The sequence below is a fragment of the Lithobates pipiens genome, unplaced genomic scaffold (assembly GCF_037356315.1).
Source record: "Lithobates pipiens isolate NorthernLeopardFrog02 unplaced genomic scaffold, aLitPip1_a1.2 Scaffold_18, whole genome shotgun sequence".
In the NCBI taxonomy this organism is placed as follows: domain Eukaryota; kingdom Metazoa; phylum Chordata; class Amphibia; order Anura; family Ranidae; genus Lithobates; species Lithobates pipiens.
Genome location: NW_027507758.1, coordinates 81,656,126 through 81,677,231, shown reverse-complemented (window position 1 = coordinate 81,677,231; position 21,106 = coordinate 81,656,126). Strand labels below are relative to the sequence as shown.

Below are 21,106 nucleotides of genomic sequence, written 5' to 3'. Positions count from 1 at the left end.
GACATTTTATTAGATCTTTAGAGAAGTGATTGAGGGAGGATGGTGCCGCAGTGCTTGCCATTGATAACCATCAGTTAGCATAACCTCGATTTTATTGTATTTCTGCAGAATCCGGTCATCAGCCAGTTCTTCCCAACCTTGCTGCTGTGGTCCTTCTCTGCACTGCTGCCCACAATCGTCTACTACTCCACACTCTTTGAGTACCATTGGACAAAGTAAGATGTTCCACTTCAGTGTCTTTTCATGGCTGTGTCCACCCAAATCTTAATTTTCAGATTTAGAGCTTCTCAAGTAAACCTGTTAAATGTCATTAAGCAGGTAACATGAAAAAGAAAACGTGGGCTTCGGAGGTACATACATATATCTTTTTAAACATTTTCATGAGGATCGTAAAATTCTGCAAACTTACACACTCTTTGACTATTTTGACTTCTGTGTGTGAAATGAAAGGATAAGTTCACCTTTGGGAAAATGTTATATATTGCACCCATTTTAAGGGTGAAACGTGTAATATGTTCTCACTGCTGTAGCCGCTCGCCAATCCTCTCTCCCCCTGTGACAGCAGTACGGTGAGAAGTTCCCCGTACAAGCTGTCACTTTTTAAAAAGAACACAGCAATGCGAGGCTCCACCCACGCGGCCACTTCATTCCTTTACAGAGTTCTGAAGTACAAGTACCGACATCCTTTGTGAATGTCGTTTTGTAGGTCTGTTGAGCAATCTGGTAGTTCATTGAGTCTTCCTGCCAGTGAACTGCCTGGCCGTACGAAGGGCAGACAGACGGTTTACACTCAGTCCGAAGAAGTCCTGCATGGCACCAGAGACCTGCTGATCGCTTGTGCAATGCTTTCCAGGCTCCTTAAAAAAAAATAGGAAATGCTCATTTTTTTTTCACCTACTATAAAATGCAATTATTATTATTATTATTATTATTATTATTATTATTATTATTTTTATTTCATTTTTTTAAAGGTGAACTTATCCTTTTTTTTTTTTCTCAAACAAAAAGTTTTTGAGCACAAAATGTATTTGTAAATACATGGTTCAGAGCAAAACAAGTATATATGATCTGCCAATTCCAACATATATAACGTCAGCATATTATAAATAGCACTCTGAAAAAATGGCAACCCACTCTCCATTGCAAGCAAATGAATATACATTTTTTCCCCTCTACATTCAAATGGGGACGTAAAAATAATAGCAAGTACTAGAATAATTGGTCATATACCAAATCTAGTGGGGCTAGTCCGAGAAAATCCAGCCATCCCTTTAAAGAGGAAGTAAACCCTGATGAGTTTACTTCGTCTTTCATTCCCTGCAAAGGTAAAGCATAATGGACTACTTTGCATCGCATAGTAGTCCGTTATGTGTCACTTACCTGACACAGGAGCCAGCGATGTCATCGCTGTCCCCTGTAGTCCGGCGCATCCATCGTCTCAGTGGGTCCCGCTTCTACGCCGCTTTCATTCGGCGAAGCCGCAATGATGTCACTCCTGCGTATGCGCACGGGAGCCGCCACACGCGGCATATCGCCGTTGACAGGTGCTGCGCTCAGTGCGCCTAGGCTTACCTGTAGGTCAAAGTGTGTTGTAAGGGTTTACAACCACTTTAATGCTTTACTTTTACTGTTGACCTATTACTATAATGGGTAGCTCTACCAATAGGTAGGGTTGCAAAGCTAGAAGGGGTGGGTGCATGCTCGCATTTACCAACATAATTGGCATAAGAGTGCCCTGGGTTCCAGGGGTTTTCTGGGGTGTTCATGAAAACATTTACATTCAGAAAGAGATGACTGAATGTTGTTCATGTTTCCAGTTTAATTACTTTAAGGGATAACCGGTAATTTTACATTATAGGGAGTGTTTTTACTGAAAAAAAAAAAAGCCCTAAAACGCTAACACAGAAAACACTCATATAGGCAATTCAAACACGTGACTAACAGCGCATTTTTATCTCTGCCTTTTCCTGGCAGCAGCTCTGGCGTTTTTTAAACGTCCTGTGTGCATGTGGTCTTTATGGTCTTGTATGCTTGTCACTTTTGGGAAAAAACTTTTCGTTGGGCAGCATAAAAAAATAAAAAAAACATGGCTCCTTTCTGTTCCTTGCTGGTAAGGCAGGCCAGTGACAGGTGTCTGCTGCTGCCTCCCAATACAGGCATAAACCTGAACACTCTACCAACCCAAACATTCCTGTTTATGAAAAGGCCAGCTGATTCACTTATAGCGTTGCAGTTGGTTTGTGTCCGTATGTCTGGTCACCCTCTTATGTCTGTGGCTGGCTGCTCACGGGGTGAGGGACAGGGGGATGGGATCAACTTTGAGCAGACACAAATTAATTTGTCTGATTTTTTTGGTAGCGGATAGAAATCATAAGACTAAAGCCCCATACACACTTGTCGAATATTGGCCAGCTCAACAGAAACTAGCCAGCATTCAGACCGTGTGTACAGTAGCCTGTTCATCTTCTTTTGAAGGGGCATGACCGAAAAAGATCTGCTGATTGGCATCTGATCAGCGCTCTCAACCAATGGCTAAGAACACTGACCGCTGTGTTCTTCGGGTGGAGGGCAGTCCCCCGTCCCCCTGTCAGAACACAATAGCTCAACAGGGCTATTGCTGTACTAACATCAGATAGTACAGCTAGCTTCTCTTAAACCCTTCCGTTTTTGTTTGTTCATCCCACTGGGTTGAACTGAAGAAGAAAAAAAAAAAAACTATTAGTGCATACCTAGCTTAACTCGGGCAGAACATGCAATCCCCATGAAATTTTGTACTGATGGAAACTGCATTTAGTGCTTGATCTGATATAACACTTTTCGGTTTAAACTTCCACCTGAAAGTGCGCACAACACTGCCTATGTATTTCAGCTTTTCCAGACATGAGATGAATCTGCAGAGGCTTAAAATGGTGTGGGAGCCCAAATAACCGAGGTCAAACTCTGTTTTGGTGACATTGTAATTTCTTGTTCTACTTACAATCTACCAATGTGTGTTTACAGATCTGCAGAAAACAGAATTATGATGCACAAAATATACATCTTCCTGATATTCATGGTCCTAATTTTGCCATCGCTTGGCCTTACCAGGTTAGGATTATCTGTCATGTCTTCCTGGGGTTTATGCAACTGTCTAACTTTCTGTGAGTAACGCATTTTTCTTGCTGTCCTGCATTCTGTCCTATTGTGCCTGCCTGGTCTGCAGTCTTTGTGACTGTCTGCCTACGCTTTTGTCTTGTGCTTTGCCTGATTGCTTGTCCTATCTACCTCCTTCCTGTCCTGTGTTCTGTCCTACTGTACCTGCCTTCTTTACCTGTTTATCTTTTTTTTTTCAAGTCGACCATAGACAGTGCAAAAATCGCTAGATTCCTCCATCAACATTGACAATCCCTCCTGCGGAGCTATTGTTTACTCCTGTTGGGGGGGATGCAGGGAGCCGTCCTGGGCAGGAGAACATGCAGTGATTATTGCTAGCGGCTTTAGCCTCTCGCAATACTCGCATGAAAAAACAGACATGCTGGTTGTACCCAAGTTGATTGGACGATCAACTTGGCTACAATCAGCCTGCCCATGCATGGTTCAAATCTTTGCTGGTTCAGCAGGGATTTGAACCATCTATGGCCGGCTTCATTCACTTGTCCTGAACTTTGTCTTTCTGGCTGCCTTCAAGTCCAATCACCAATTCTCTGCCTGTTCTGTCCTTTCAGATTATCAAACCTCATGACTTGCCTCACAGTTTGCCTGCTTGCTTGCGCTGTACGCATTGCTTGCCCTTTCCTCTTGCCTGCTACACATTCTTAGTGATGCCCTTCTGTAGCTATTTGTTAAGATGGGATGGGACAAATTTTGATCAGTGTGTGGCAATGCCTGTTTGACAGAAGTCGATCTTTGGAGGACAACAGACAGGTTGAAAGCTTTTGTCAATCAGAGGCTACAGCTGCTGATTAATGTATTCAGAGTGCATCAATGTCCCATCAGGGGGATTCCTCCATCCACCTGGCTAATGTGGATAAAGGAATCTGTTTTTTTTTTTTTGTTTTTTTTCCATTTAGCCTGTTGGCTGTGCACAGCTAGATTTTCCTTCTCCCATTCATGCTAAACCGCATGGATGGCGGAATCTCCACTGCTGTATTGAGCAACCACTGCACCTGATCCAGTGATTGTAACTGATAGGATGCAGTAACTTTTCAGCTGAGATTTTTTGGCTCTCCTATTCTAGTAGAATATATTTCCTCCTCTCTGTGGAGGTGATATCTGAGAGTCTGAGCAAATGAGTGCCAGTCTCTGCTGAGTATTGGGGGCTAGGTAGATGGAAGGGGGCCCCACCCTTTCCACTTTCCCTGGTCACACCATTAGCACAGTCTGGGCTTGTAATTCTGTATATCCTGATGTGATTCTCCAGTTCTGATTTGCCTTGGAGGCCGTTGGCGCTCAGTCTTTGGGGCTTTGTAATCTTTGTAGGTAGACCTGTTGTCTAAATTTCTATTTGATTGTACTAGTTTCTTGTAGTTTTCTTGCACTTTTCTTGAGCCTCCCCCCAACCTGTTCAAAGTATAAGTGCTTTTCCTTTCATTTGTGTTCCTTGCTCTGTCTGCGGTGCTTCAGGTCCCTATTCCTCTATGGTCTACAGACGGTTCCTACAATTTTTCACAATGTCTATTTACAGCTTAGATGTTTTCTTCCGATGGCTGTTTGACAAGAACCTGGATGGTCCTTTCAGGCTGGAGTAAGTATGGGTTATGTCAACATTTCCAGCATATAGTATATAGCCTTTCTATTATATTCAGTATATCACAGAATGAGGCTGAGAGTTAATAATCTTCAGAGATTTGTGTTTCTAAACCCAAGAACACAATTGTACTATATTGCAGCTTGCAGTTCCTTACAGGTGGCTGTTTTTACTTATTTTTTTTGAGACTTTTTTTCCTTTATTTTCACCTTGTGATCCTGCCAGTAATAAGTTTTGTGTCCTCTGGTAAATACATTCACTCGCCGCATTGTATTTTTTATTTTTATTTTTTTTAACAAGTATAACATTTTTATAGAGTATAAAACGGGCAAATACAAACTGATAACCATGCAGGAAACCAAAAGGGGGGACATGAGTACAATCCACGATTATCTAATAAAAAGTCACTGATGAAGGAGCTACACCTTAAAATGATTGCAAAGATGGCAAAACAAAATTGACAAGGAAAATCTACAGACTAGCTCATCGAATAAAGCATAATAATAATATGTAAAATGTTTTTTTTTTCTTTTTCTCTTTTCGCCTTTTTCCTCTACCTGTCTACATAAAGGATTTTGAAGTGGTACCAGGACAATCTCACACTCTGTGGGGGGGGGGGCAAAAGAGATAACACACAGGGTAAAGAGGAAGTGGGAGGGTAGAAGGGGAGGAAAGCAACCACGGAGGGGATGGCACAACATTCATTATGTAAACAGTCGTTAACCACTTAACCCCCCGGACCAGTTTGCAGCCAAAGGACCAAGCCCCTTTTTGCGATTGGTCACTGCGTCGATTTAACTGACAATTGCGCGGTCGTGTGACGTGGGTCCCACACAAAGTTGGTGTCCTTTTTTTTCCTACAAGTAGAGCTTTCTTTTGGTGGTATTTGATAACCTCTGCGGTTTTTATTTTTTGCGCTATAAACAAAAATAGAGCGACAATTTTGAAAAAAATGCAATATTTTTTACTCTTTGCTATAATAAATATCCCCCAAAAAATATATAAAAAAACATGTTTTTTCCTCAGTTTAGGCTGATACGCTTTCTTCTACATATTGTTGGTAAAAAAAATTGCAATTAGCGATTATTGATTGGTTTGTGCAAAAGTTATAGGGTTTACAAAATAGGGGAAAGTTTTTTATAGCATTTTTATAAAAAAAATTTTTTTTACTAGTAATGGCGGCGATCAGCAATTTTTTTTTTATTGTGACTGCGACATTATGGTGGACACATGGGACATTTTTGACACATTTTTGGGACCATTGTCATTTATACAGCAATCGGTGCAATTTAAATGCACTGATTCCTGTATAAATGACACTGGCAGTGAAGGAGTTAACCACTAGGGGGCAGCGTAGGTGTTATGTATGACGTTATGTTTTTTTTTTATTGTAGGGGGGCGTGGCCTGGCATGTGACGTCACTGATCGTCTTTCCCTATAAAACAGAAGAGACGATTGGTGACAGCCACAGTAGGAAGCAAGGGGAGAGGTTTGTTTACACAGACCTCCCCTCGTTCTTCAGCTCTGTGACCCGATCGCGGGACACCAGCGGCGATCGGGTCTGCTGGTCCCACGGCCACGGTCACGGAGCTTAAGTGCCCAGCCGACCCATGGCTGGGCACTTAAAGAGCAACTTACAGGTATGTGCTTGTGCCCAGCCGTGCCATTCTGCCGACATACATCAGCGTGAGGTGGTCCTTAAGTGGTTAAGTAGCACAGTTTCACTGTTGCCATTAAATGGGTTGACTAAAACCCCAACAGTCTTGTATTGTATTTTAAAGTGGACCTTCAGTCATTTTTAACTTTTGGATAGTAAAACATTTTTTTTCTGCCAGTAAATACCTTATACAGCCCACTTCCTGTTTTTTGTCTGGTAAAAAGCCTAGGCTAATGACATCATGCACAGCTCTCTCTCTCACTCTCCTAAGAGTTTGTCAGCAAGGGATGAGTCATAGGAAGGCCAATGAGAGCTGTAGAGCTGGAGGTGTGCCTCTGTGTAAATCCAGGAAGTTAACAGGCAGTAGCTTCAGCTACCCACAGTTAAAATGGATGCAGCCAGACTCAGTGAAGGGAGATTTCTGCAGCATATTTGGCATGTACAGAATCACGGTATATATAAAATAATATGCAAAGTGCATGGAGAGAAGCTTTAGAATGACAAAGATATTTTTATTACAAATTATGTGAGCAGACTGCAGTTCCTCTTTAAGGAGCAGCATTGTCGCCCTAGGACAGGAAGGACTACAGATGGTAAGCGTCAAAAAATGTCCTATGCGCCGCCCATCACTGAAAGACCCTGTGGATATAATTAAGCTCTGGGGGTGGAGTCAAACACATTGGGGGCTTGGCTGGAGCCTGGTCTGAGGCTGTCATTTCACATATCCACAGGGTCTTGCAGTGATGTGCTATGCATAGGCCTGTTTTTGTTGCATCATTATAGCTGTGGTGAGTTCTGTCCTTTGGAAGTGGTCTACTACAGGAGAGATACAAGTCAGATCATAAGCATCCTCTGCAACAAAAATTAAATTTTTGGTGAGATGCTCCCTAATTACTTCTAAAGGAATGCAGACCATGCAACATTCCTTATTAGAACACTGCACAGCTGATTAGTAATGATAAAGGTCACTCTCATTCATATTTACTTTACACACAACATACAGCTATTTTTTCTAAGCAGAGACAGATAGGAATCTCACTAGACTGATAAAATCCCTGCAATGTACATTGTTCACCCAGAGAGGTTTTTGTTTTCTCAACAAAAGTGGAGTTTCAAAAGATGAGTGAAAATCTTCCCAAGGATACAGCTGTTCTCTGACTGCTCGCTAAGGTGTGAATTCTGTTCAGTTTGCTGTTGTTTCCAAGACCAGCAAAAATAAACTGATAGGAGGAGTTGTAACCCATCCCCACTTTATCCAAAACCAGACCAAACGGGGAAAAAAATGGGCTTTACATACACTATAAGACACCTGAAGGCTGGAATGGCTCCTAAAAACAAAATCCAGTTACACAGCTATGATGCTATGATATATAACATTCTGTACAGGTAACCTTTGTTTATATTACTTTCTCTTACGTTCACTGACTGACTCAGCTCCTTTATTCTTGATCATTGGGTTGTTACGCCACCTTCAGGAGAGGACTAGGCAGAACATGTTAACATATACAAAAAACAGAACTTTCTAGTTCTGCTGAAGGGGCAACCCCCCAGCCTGTTTTCTGCAGCCTCAGTTTTTTTTCTGCCTAGTGAAGGAGAAGGACCTAGGAACCCTGCGAGCCTACCGGTCCGGGGATTTTTTTTCTTCAGAAGTTTGCCTTTTGCGCAAGATGAAGATCCTGTGATTGGCTATCAACAGCCAGCTGGGTGACAGGCTGTATACCCTTATCCTTGTAGTCTCCCCAGCCTGGCCAGGGAGTGTGTGCAGACCAGAGCTCCGCGCTAAGTCGGCCACCACGTGCCCCTCAGGCTCCAGGGGTGGCTGGTGAGCGCAACGCTCCCGGGGCACACATATGACCGGGCTACTGATGTCTGCGTCACAGTGTGCCGTGGCCAGCAGCCACCCCGTACTAATCAGAGAGTGGGTCTGTGATGGAATGTCATGTCCCCGGCTCGTCCGGAATGGTAAGTATAACTCTCCCTGCCTCAGTGGGGCTGAGCAGCTGGACATTCCCTGGGAGGTCGATTCGGGGATCCCTCTCTTTTCTTTCTGTCACTATCTTCCCTCCCCCCCTCCCCGTGTGGGATGCTGCATGGGCTGCTGAGCAGTGTGTGCCACATAGACAGGGGTCCCTGGGGGGGCTCTCACCTTGAGTGGGGGGCTGCACTGGGTGGCTGTGCCCATGGTGTCTGTTGTCTCTCCCCTGGGTGTCTGGAGGTCTGTTCATGCTGATCGCTGTAGCGATGTCTGTCGCCATTTTCTCTGTCTTTTTTCACTGTCCCTTGCTGTGTACAGTTGTGTTGGCGGCCATGTTTGGTGTGACCAGGGAGAAGCATGGTCAGGAACCATTTTACTGTAGTTCGGCGGCCATTTTTCTTGTGTTTATGCCCCTTATACTGGTCGCTCGGTGGCCATTTTGTTGTAGCCTAGCACATTTTTTATGCCCAGCACTGTTCTCTGGGGCTCAAAACAGCGCGGTTTCCTCTCACAGACACCTGGGAGCTGACACAGGCACTACTAGCTGGACGGCACAGAACTTGGTCGGGGTGGTGAGTCCTGTGGTGGGGGCCCCTCAGCCTGCAGCAGTTAGGAGGGTGGGACTATACACCTGTCCTAATTCCCCAACAGGTGGGTCAGCATAGCTCAGAAACTGCTGTTTCTTTCCCCTAACTCCCTGCAATTGCAACCAGCTCATCTGCAAACAGTGCAGTGCCTTTGAACGCCTTGTTGGCGGTCCTGAAAACGCTCATTGTCAGGGTGAAGGCGGTGGCGGGCGCAAGGTGGTAGAAAGCGCCCCCTGCCCCTCGTCCTCCAGGGAGAACACTGATGCAGACTCAGGCCCCGCGGAGACTGATGGCCCCTGCTGACTAGGACTGTTCGGACAGTGAGGTTGATTCCCCGTCCGGGTCCACGCGTGACAAAGCACTAGTTGGAGCACTTATCACAGCTGTACATGATACCATGAAGATCAGGATACAGCAGGCTCCTCCGCTGAAGTAGCGGCCCCTTTTGGGTCCCGTAAGCCAGCCCATACTCCTAAGGTGTTTCCGTATCTGACTCATTCGATAAGTTAATTTACAGGAATGGGGGCGACTGCAACTGACCTTTTTCGGTCCCAAAACGCATGGCGGTGCGTTACCCCCTTGAGAGCCTTCCTAAATAATGGTCCACTCTTCCGTTTTGTGGACCCCCCAATATCCAGGTTAAATAAAAGTAACCACGATCCCAGGAGAAAGGGCTCCTGTGTTTTAAGGACCCCACGGGTAGGAACCGAGGCAGTTGCCCGTTCCTTATTTATGGTTGGGGGTCAGCAATATGACCAGTACGGACCACAGCACTTGTGTCACAGACACTTAGGGCAGCACAGTGGTGTAGTGGTTAGCACTCTCACCTAGCAGTAAGAAGGGTCGTGGGTTCATATCCCAACCATGACACCACCTGCCTGGAGTTTGCATGTTCTCCCTGTGCCTGCGTGGGTTTCCTCCGGGTACTCCGATTTCCTCCCACAATCCAAAGACATGCAGGTTGGTTAATTGGCTTCTGTCCAAAATTGGCCCTAGTATATGAATGGGGACCTAGGATTGTGGGCTCCTTGAGGGTAGGGACTGTTGTGAGTGTGCAATGTACAGGGATATGGACAATTGTAGACACCTCACTCAGGTTGAACTGGATGGACTGGTGTCTTTATTCAACCTTACTAACTATGAAACTATGAAACTTACTGTATGGGCAAAACTTTTGCACCGTGAATTGGAGAAGCAGCAGGCCAGTTAGTGCATGGTCTTAAGTATGTTGAAACGCGTCCCCGGAACCGCAAGCCTGCGAGCAAAAGTGCTACCGCATGAAGGTTTGCCCCCGCCCGTCATACGGGTATGGGGTCACCTTCGGGAGGTTGCAGCAGGTGGTCCTTTCGGCTATCTGACCAATAGGTCTGCGGACTGATTTGCTCGGGCTACATGATAGAGTTCCTCTCTTGGCCACCAAACAGAGTCTTCTCTTCCAGCATACCTTTACTCCCGGCTTGCTGGAAGGACCCATGGGGGCAGTATGGGACCTGCTAAGCTACAGGGTGATGGTGCCTGTGCCGGAGTCAGAAAGGTTCCAGGGGTTCTACTCCAATCTGTTTGTAGTCCCCAAAAAGGAAGGGGTACGTCCAATCTTGGACCTAAAAGCCTCAAGTTCTTTGTTAAAGTACAGAGGCTCAGAATGTGATCAGCTCGCTCAGTAGTCGCTGCACTCCGTCAAGGGGACTCCCTGGCATCTTTGGACATCCAGGATGCGTACCTGCACATACCCATATGCCTCAGGCATCAGAGAGTTCTGCAAATTGCAGTCGGGGAAGCCCACTACCAGTTTGTGGCTCTCCCTTTTGGGCTTGGCTTCAGCACCCAGAGTCCTTACCAAGGTATTGACTCCAATTTTGACGTTTTATCGAGACAACGCGGGATCGCAATCGTCAGTTACCTGGACGATCTCCTTCTGAGAGCAGCTTCCGCCTCAGAATTAAAGGAGGATGTGGCGATCTTCATGCAAACCCTGCAGGAATTTGGGTGGCTGTTGAACCTAAAAAAGTCAGTGCTCATACCGATTCAGTGCTTGGAGTACCCAGGCTTACTGCTGGACTCCATGGAAGCGAGAGTTTTTCTCCCTTCAGACAAACTGCAGACTCTCAGAGCCGCGGTTAAACTATTGCTGAATCGCAGGTGGTCGTCGCTGATTTTTCTGAATGCGAGTTCTGGGCCTCATGGTGGCCTCTCTCGAGGCAGTACCGTACACTCAGTTTCACACCAGAGTCTTGCAGAAGGAGATATTGACAAAATGGGACATATCTCTGTTATCCCTGGATCCCAGATTCAGGTGAGCCAGTCATTCAGGGACTCCTGACTGAGGTCCCCGGCACTTTGGTCCGGGAAGTCGTTCCTACCTCTGCACTGGACTGTGATCGCAACAGACGCCAGCCTAACTGGCTGGGGTGGAGTACTGGGAGTACAGTCAACCCAGGGTCTTGGGTCGGGTGAGGAACCCAAGTTGCCGATCAATGTGCTCGAACTTCGAGCGATAAAAATTGCCTCTCCACAAGGTTAATGAAACGACGAGGGCATCCGATCAGAATCAGGTCAGACAACGCCACGGCGGTGGCATATGTCAACCATCAAGGAGGAGCAAGAAGCTCGCCTGCAGCACGGGAGGTCGCTCACACCCTTCAGTGGACAGAGCGACAGGTACCTGCCTTGTCGGCTATTTACATCCCGGGAGTCGAAAGCTGGCAGGTGGACTACCTAAGTCGCCAGATGCTGGACCCAGGAGAATGGGCGTTGCATCCGGAGGTGTTCAGGCTACTGTGCCTATGGTGGGGCACAACAGATGTGGATCTTCTGGTCTCCCGTCTCAATTGGAAGGTGCTGAGATTCGTATCCAGGACAGAGATCCTTGGGCAGACGCGTCAGATGCGCTGGTGGCTCCGTGGGATCAGTACCGACTGATCTATGCTTTTTCCTCCGCTAAAATTGTTACCATGTCTGCTCCGCAGAGTGGAAGTCGGGGATATTCCAGTAATACTGATTGCCCCAGATTGGCCTTGGCGTCCCTGACACGCCAACCTAGTATGCCTGGTTGCGAAGGCTCCCTGGCGACTGCCGTTGCGAGAAGACCTTCTGTGTGAAGATCCGAGTCTCCATCCTGTTTACCATCGCTGGTTCTGAAAGCATGGCTGTTGAGAGCCAGGTGCTAAGGTACCAAGGTCGATCGGACTCTGTGATCTTAACTATGTTGAGTGGCATGGAAATCTTCTTTTTGGAAGATATACTATCGTACCTGGAAGGCATACATCTCTATGTGTGAGGAGAAAGGATGGCGTCCGCGCACCTATTCCGTTTCCAGGATCCTGCTGTTCTACAGCAAGGAGTAGACCAGGAAATGGTTTTAAGCACCATTAAAGGACAAATATCAGCCTTGGCTGTCTTTTTTTCAGCGACCCCTGGTGTCTCACTCTATAGTGAGCAATTGTGTTCAGGGGGTCCGACATGTAGTTCCTCCAGTGCGTCCACCGTTATCCCCATGGGATCTGAACCTGGTGTTATCGGTGCTTCAGAAACCGCCGTTTTAGAACATCATAGAAATTCCCTTGTTGACTCTTTCCAAAAGTGGTCTTTCTGGTGGCTGTTACATTGGCCAGGAGGGTTTTCGGAACTGGCGGCCTTATCTTGCAAGTCGCCCTATCTGGTTATCCACGGGATAAGGTGGTGTTGCGTCTGCAACCTTCTTTTCTCTGCCGAAGGTGTTTTCGGCGTTCCACATCAATGAAGACATTGGGTTACCGTCTCTGTCTCCTAAACCGACACAACCTAAGAGGTGGCCCCTTATTCCCTGGACTTGGTCAGGGCTATAAGGATATATTGGTCTGCCACGGCTCCCTTTCGGAAGTCCGATTTTTAGTTAGTTTCGGTAGCTGGTCCAAAAAAGAGGTATGGTGGCCTCGTCAACCACCATTTCCAGGTGGATCAGACAGATGTGGTACAGGCCTGCGCTTTGAAGGGGCAGGTGCCCCCCTTTCCTGTTATGGCCAATTCTACCAGGGCTATTGGGGCCTCTTGGGCTTTCCGACATCAAGCGTCAGTCGCTCAAGTGTAAGGCAGTAACTAGTCATCTGTTCACGCTTTTACCAAATTATACAGAATAGATGTAAGTGCATCGTCTGATGCCTGCTTTGGCCGCAAAATTTTGCAGGCGACTGTGTAATTTTGCAATTGAACTTATTTTTTTTCTGATAAGAAACACAGTTATCTTTGAGTATAATGCACTGTTGCATTGTTACCGCCAGTTCTGATGCGGTTAGATAAGGTGGTGTCTCCCCTGTTAGGGAGCACTTCTGTTTGTGGGTGAAGTTTTTATGCTGTTTCCCATCCCTCGTTATAACACTGCTTGGGGACGTCCCAATGGTCAAGAATAAAGGAACTGTGTCAGTCAGTGAACGTAAGAGAAAATAGGATTTTTGTACTCACCATAAAATCCTTTTCTCCATAGTTCACTGACTGACACAGCACCCTCCCCTCCTATTGATCTTTTAACTGCTTGTTGACGTACTGAGGCTGCAGGAAGCAGGCTGGGGGGTTGTTACTTAAGGGACTGCCCCTTGGGCGAAACTAGAAAGTTCTGTTTTTTGTACGTTAACATGTTCTGCCTAGTCCTCGCCTGAAGGTGGCGTAACAACCCAATGGTCAAGAATAAAGGAGCTGTGTCAGTCAGTGAACTACAGAGAAAATAATTTTACGGTGAGTACAAAAATCGTATTTTGTCATACATCATGGGACACAGAGTTGGGCTAATATTCATTACCTGCTGGGTTATACTTCATCTCCAGGTGAATTAACACTGGTAGACCAAAGGTCTTTGAACAGGAAGTGATCCCCTATATAACCCCTCCTATACAGGTAGTACGTCAGTTTTTACCAGTGTCTGCAAGGTGGATAGCGCGGTTGTTTGAGCTCTGATCTCTAGTCTCACAAACGGTTCTTAAATTAATCAAGGGATTGACCGATTGGATCCATTTGACACAGGCTTTATATGGTTAGATAAATGGTACCCCAAGCCTTGCAAAGAAGACTCAAGATCCTGCAAGGTTTTGCCTATAATTTGGCCTCCTGGCGCCTGAAATGTGGAATCCTGGACACTACAGCACTAAGGCATCCATGCAGGGTACTGTACAGGTCCAAGGGAGTGGAACCTAAACATGAAAAGGATACCCAGTCCTTGAAGGTCCTCAGGTTACAGGAACCTGCTGTGAAGGGTGAAAATTGAGCTCTTAGTTTCTAAGCTGCCCTGCGCCTGAAACCCCTTTATTATTATTATTGTGGGGTGTCCCAGTGACTGTAACAATCAGTAAAGCTAGCTAGAGGCTGGACACCTGCATGCAGTGAGTTTTTTGGCTAGCTGTAGGTGTTTGCAAAGTTTACCTTCTTTGCTTGTGTCTGGCTGTTTTTCACCTGTATGATGGTGCGTTTGCAAAAGTGCCACTGGGCTTAGTAGTTTGTTTGGCGGTCTTAGCACACGCGGCCTCACCACACATGCTGTGTATGCCAAGCATGTGGTGCTTCCAGAAGGCAGCTGTGGGACACAGACCAGGCTCTGAAACAGACACTTGCATTTTTCATTAACCGGGTCACGTGAGTCAACAGGTGTTGCTTGGCAGGCTAAAGGTGCTTAGCAGGATTGTTGCATAGGGGCTTGGTGAAGCCCTATTAAAGGGTCTCCCTTCAGAAGTGTGTTAATGCTACACCCAGGTACTCCCTTTTTGAGGCTAGTAAATGTCTTCAAAAAATAGGAGCGGGACTAACACTACAGGGAAGGGCACACCTATGTCATCAGTAGTTCCTGATAAACCTAGACGTATCCCTGGTGTTGTATCCCGTGAAGGACCAGAGGCATGATTTCCTCCATCCGACAGGTTGGCAAGAAGCATGACAGATCCCCCCCTCCCCGGAGCCTCCTAGTCTTGAGCAATGGGTTGAGGGTGGGGGAAAGAGCTCAAAGCTCGGGATTCTGTGGATGGTCTGGCGGATGAGTCTGCTTCCGAGCAATCTGGACAAAAAGATATCCAGTTGGTGTCTACCTCTCAATCACAGAGGCTTTTGATCCTTGCTCTTACCAAAATGGTTTGTTCTGCCTTTAAGTTGCCTCTTGCAGAGGTTACTGAGCCTCCCTGGTCCTCTTTGGGATCCCTGAGGCCTCTTCAGGCCACACAGGCTTCCCCCTTACACCCTCTGTTGGAACAGGCAGTGTATGCTTATTGGGAACATCCTGACAGGATTTTTGTTCCTCCTAAGAGGTTTTCCCTTTTATATCCCATGGATGAAACATTTGTTAAGAAGTAGAGCATGCCAGCTGTAGATGCAGCAGTCTCTTCCTTGAAACAAGAACTTGACTTGTCCAGTAGATAACGCACAGGGCTTGAAAGACCCTGTTGACAAGAAATTGGAGTCATTATAAAAGGCTTCCTTTTCTTTGGCCAGTTCAGCTATTCTGCCAGCCGTTGCAGCAATTGGTATCTGCCAGTCCGTAAAGGATCAGATCAGACGGCCTGATGGGCCTAACCAGGAGGAGGATCTGCCTGAAGATAAGGAAGATATTCCTCAAGCGCTGTGTTTTGCTGTTGATGCGTTAAAGGCTTCAATACAGCAGGTTTCTCATTTGGCTCTCTTGTCTGTACATATGCACAGACTTTTGTGGCTTAAGAACTGGTCAGCCAAGCTTCCCTGTAAGAAGTTATTGGCAGGTTTCATGAGGAACATTTATTTGATGATCATTTGGACAAATATATCCAAAAGATTTCTGGAGGGAAGAGTCCTCTACTTCCTGTGAAGAAAAGCACCAGACGTCCCTCATTTAAAACCTCAGGGACTGCTTCTTCAAATGTCTCAGCACCAAGGCAGTTCCACCGCCAACAGGGCACTAGGGCCAGGGGCAAGCTGCGAGGCCAGGGCCAGCAAAAGCCCTGGGTCCACAATTCTTCTACACCCAGCACCAAGCCCTCCTTTTGAGGGGATGCCCCCACTCCATCGAGTGGGGGGAAGGCTGATGCACTTTGTGGATATTGGGAGAACAATAGTTCAGGGCGAATGAGTCACCTCCACTATATCCCATGGTTAAAAGCTGGAGTTGCGGGGGGTTCACCATCAGAGGTTTTTAAGATCCAGCGTTCCCTCGGATCCTCCAAAAAGAGACTTATTGCTTCAGGCAGTACATCATTTTAGTGCATCAAGGAGTGATTGAAGAAGTTACTGTACCCGAAAGAGGAGCAGGGTTTTACTTAAACCTATCTACGGTTCAAAAACCAAACAGGGACACAAGGCCCATTTTGGACCTAAGATCCCTGAACCAGTATCTACTGATCCAGTCCTTTCGGATGGAGTCTGTCTGCTCAGTAGTAGCCTCACTCCAGATTGGAGACTTTCTAGCCTCCATTGATATAAAGGACACGTATTTACACGTACCTATCTTTCAACCTCATTAGAGGTTCCTGCGATTTGCAGTAGAGGAACGTAATTTTCAGTTTGTGGCTCTACCCTTCGGGCTTGCTACAGCTCCCCAGGTGTTCAGAAAGGTCCTAGCACTAGTACTGGGTCTTTTAGCTACTCTCTGGTAGTCCCATGGAGCCAGTACTGCCTGGTTTATGCTTTTCCTCCGATCCCTCTCCTTCCACATTTGTTGCGTAGGATTCGGAGAGAGGGAGTTCCAGTCATTCTGATGGCATCAGCCAGGCCCAGAAGGCCCAGGTTCCCGGAGATTTGAGACTGACAGTAGACGGGCCATAGACACTTCCAAGTCGCCCCGATCTACTGTCTCAAGGTCCTATATTCCACCCCAATTTACAGTCTGTAAATTCGATGGCATGGCTATTGAAGCCAGGGTGTTAAAGGACCGTGGCATCTCGGGACCAGTGGTGTCTACCATAGTGAATGCTAGAAAAGTTGTCACTGGTGGGAAGCCAAAAAATGGCCTCCTCAGAAATATGCGATTGGGAGAATTCTCTCTTTTCTCCAGTCAGCTGTCTAAATCAAATTGGCTTTGAGTACAATCAGAGGTCAAGTTACGGCCCTATCGGTATATCAGTACTTCCAAAGGCCTTTAGCCTCCCATTCACTGATCTGAACCTTTATGCAGGGGGCAATTCGCTTACTTCCCCCCATTAAGTCGCCTATGTGTCCTTGGGACATGAACTTGGTGCTGTCTGTTTTACCAAAATGACCCAAGAAAGGGGCAAGCAGCTTCCATTGCCAATTGGGTCCGTCAGTTGGCCATTCAGGCCTATGGTCTGAAAAATAATGCTCCTCCCTTTAGTCTGAGAGCTCATTCTGTAGGAACCTCCTGGTCTTTTCGCCATAAAATATCTGTGGCTCAGATTTTTAAGGCTGCTACCTAGTCTTCAGTGCATACGTTCACAACATTTTATCAAGTGTATATTCGAGCAGCTGAGGATTCTGCTTTCGAACGCAGTGTACTGTGGGCTGCCGTATAAGGTCTGATGGCTTTTGTTTGGCAGGGTGTCTCTCTCCCCTCAAGGCTGTTGCTCTGAGACATCCCAGCAGGTAATGAATATTAGCCTAACCCTGTGTCCCATGATGTACTCAAAGAAAATAGGATTTTTTCATCATACTTACCTGTAAAATCATTTTCTTTGAGTACATCTTGGGACACAGAGGTCCCTCCCCTCTTTTTGAGGATTCAGTGCTTGCTACAGAACTGAAGTACTTTTTGTATGGGAGGGTTTATATAGGGGATCACTTCCTGTTAAGATCTTTGGTCTACTAGTGTCCATTCACCTGGAGATGAAGTATAACCCAGCAGGTAATGAATATTAGCCTAACTCTGTGTACCATGATGTACTCAAAGAAAAGGATTTTACAGGTAAGTATGACAAAAAAAAATCCTATTTTTTTTGTTTTTGTTTCTTTAGCATGCAAGCAAAACGATTGCCAAATAATTATTTTTCCATTTCAGGTGTGTATTTCTTCCTGACCAGGGAGCTTTCTTTGTCAACTACGTTATAGCCTCTGCTTTTATCGGGAACGGGCTGGAGTTAATGAGGCTTCCAGGGCTGATCTTGTACACCATACGCATGATTATGGCCAAGTCTGCTGCGGAAAGGCAGAACATTAAACAGGTACAACAGAGTATCAGATGTGAAAGACACAGGATACTAAATAGGAGAGAAAAATTGAGCATTATTTATAAATCTGCCACAAAAATATCTCTTTTGTAAAAAACAATTGTTTTTAATAGAAAATTATAATGGTTTGGGGTTTGAAAGTTTTGTAAAGTTTTAAAGGCAAGGTAACTGATGTTTTATATCTGATTGAAACCCCAGTCAGAGGGATTTTTTCAACAGGTGGGTCAGAAGGAAACTAAAACACTGTGAAAGGGAGCCTGAAGCTGTACCTGCTGTATCAATAAAGAGCATAATACAGTATTGATACATTTTTTCCTAGTTTTGGATTCAAATAAAAATGCTTTTATTTTCTTTAGTAGCTTTGGGAAAGGGTAGAAACTGTTAGATTTTTAGTTATGTGTCCCTGTTCCAGATTTTTGCCAACTTCCTGTCTGGTGAAACCATTGTCAATAGAGCAGGAAGTGAGGGGAAATCTCTCTAAAGCTGGCCTAGATAGATCAAAATTCAGCTGGTCCACCAGGAATCAGCTGATATTTGGTTTGTGCCAGCTGTCCCTGCTTGGCATAAGTCGATTGTTCGAAGGGATATGCTGGAAAAAATGTTGTTGATTAGCAGATGACCAGTGTGCACAATACAATGTCCTGGTGGGGGGAGGGACGAAGATTCCTCCAAACACTTTGTGTGGATGGAGAAATCTGATAGTTTTTTAAACTATGTCCACTGGCTGAAGAAAAAATTAAACTACAGGGGGTCCCCTACTTACAAAAATCCAACTTACAAACGACTCCTACTTGCAAACGGAGGGAGATAACAGGAAGTGAGAGGAAATCTACCTCTAGGAAGGGAAATTCTATCCTGTAAGAGTTAATATGGGAAAAGGTGTCTCCACTGATGCTTTATCACCAATCCTTGTTTCCCTAACAGCCCAAAATTTTCAAAATCCAATTATCATTGGGACAGAAAGTGAGGTTAAATCTTCTGTACAGAGGCACAGACAGAAAAACAAATGTTACAGAGGTGTTAACCCTTCCCTATGTTATCCAAAAAGCTTAAAAATAGATTTTTTGGCTGGAGCTACACTTTAAAAATGTACCTGTTGCGACTTACAAACAGATTCAACTTAAGAACAAATCTACAGTCCCTATCTTATCTTATTTGTAACCCGGGGACCGCCTGTACCCGTCTATGTCCAGCTTTACTGTGCAATGCAAAGCAGTAAAAAACACAGGAGTTCTAATCCAATACTAGTAAAACATTTTGGGCTTGGCATACACTTTAAGTGCAAGGAATCGTCCTTGTTCCCTACAAATCAGACCTCATGCGGCACCTGTCTTAGTCAAGTTACAATTAGAAAATGGTTCCAGTGTTTTTGTTTTTCCATCATTTTATTTTTTTCTGCTGGTTTAACTCAATGTAAAGGTGTTGGGCTGTACATTTGCAAATGCTCTGATGCTTAATCCAATACCTGGGTGATCGGTGCGGCGGGGGGGGAGTGTTACCGACACCAATCTCCCTGTATAGATTTCAATAAAGCAGCTGACAGCTACTTCTCCTCCTCTCTCCCCCCAGCCTTCAGCTGCTTTATTGAAATCTATACAGGGAGGTCGGTACCTGCAACTCCCCCCACCGCCACACCAATGACCCTCCTCCGTGCTCCTCTTGTCCCCCACCATGTCCTTCCTTGTGCTCCTCCGGTCCCCTTCCTTGTGCCCCTCCGGTCCCCTTCCTTGTGCTCCTCCAGTCCCCTTCCTTGTGCTCCTCCGGTCCCCTTCCTTGTGCTCCTCCGGTCCCCTTCCTTGTGCTCCTCCGGTCCCCTTCCTTGTGCTCCTCTGGTCCCCTTCTGTGTGCTCCTCCAGTCCCCTTCCTTGTGCTCCTCCGGTCCCCTTCCTTGTGCTCCTCCGGTCCCCTTCCTTGTGCTCCTCCGGTCCCCTTCCTTGTGCTCCTCTGGTCCCCTTCTGTGTGCTCCTCCGGTCCTCCTCTGGTTTCCCTCCATGTCCTCCTCTGGTCCCCCTCCGTTTCCTCCCTTGTCCCAGATCTGTCAGACTGGAGAGTGGTGGAAGGAACCTGTAAATATGTAATTTACTGGCTCCTTCCTTTTCTGAATTGCACATAAACTCTGTTTACAATACTTCAGTTTATGAATGAACAGGAGCCTCTGTCTCCTATCCATTCATCTTCAGTGCAGCTGGGACTGGGAAATATGTGTCCTCAGTCCCTTCCTCTGTCTCAAAAGAGAGATGTCAGGGGTCTATTTAGTCCCCTAATATCTCACCAAAGACTCCCCACCCCCAACAGGGCTGCTAAAAAGAATAATAATAATAAAAAATAGAATTGTAATAAATTGTAAAAATAAATTAAAATAATAATTTTTTTTTTTTTTTAAAACTACTGCCACAATCCACGTCTCATCAGTGCTGCATATTAGTGAAAAAAAAAGTATCGGTAATCGATATTGGATACTCGGTCTTAAAAAAGTGGTATCCGTGCAACCCTAGAAATGTTTGTCTTTTTTTATAAATCTGATATGGCATGGCTTGTGAGTGTGATTGACACATCTTCTCTCTTAGCACCAGGCTTATGAATTTCAGTTTGGAGCGATGTACGCTTGGATGCTTTGTGTTTTCACAGTCGTCATGGCTTACAGCATCACGTGCCCCATTATTATGCCTTTTGGTAAGTAACAGTTTTTATAAAAAAAAAAATTGCAGTAACAGTAAGTGAATATATATAGTCCACCATAAATAACTTGTGCAAAAATAAATGATCCATAGATTACAAATGACAATAAGCAAAAAGTTCTTCCACTGATAGATCACGATCTGGTTGTAAACACCACACATACATCAAGTGAATAGATGCTTCATTCAGGTGTTGCGTGCTCAATCATTCACCATGCATAGGGAACGCACCCGATGTGTTATTCTTTCACCATATAGGTGTTGTGCTGTCTAAGGGTAAAAGCAATATATGCTTTTTCATATAGTATCCTCCACTATGATCTCTCTCTCTGTACTGTACTTCTCCACTCCACCAGGGGTCAGTATCAACATTTACAAGTAA

At 45.5% G+C, this 21,106-nt stretch overlaps 1 protein-coding gene across 1 annotated transcript in view; it reads left to right on the top strand.

Annotated features, from left to right (window-relative positions):
* Nucleotides 1-21,106, top strand: part of TMEM63A (transmembrane protein 63A) — a 107,727-nt gene that overhangs the window by 65,521 nt on the left and 21,100 nt on the right. The window contains exons 15-19 of the mRNA XM_077485845.1: nt 109-215; nt 3,001-3,087; nt 4,664-4,723; nt 17,878-18,040; nt 20,614-20,719. Coding sequence (XP_077341971.1) covers nt 109-215; nt 3,001-3,087; nt 4,664-4,723; nt 17,878-18,040; nt 20,614-20,719 — 523 coding nt within the window. The remainder of the gene's footprint in view (nt 1-108; nt 216-3,000; nt 3,088-4,663; nt 4,724-17,877; nt 18,041-20,613; nt 20,720-21,106) is intronic.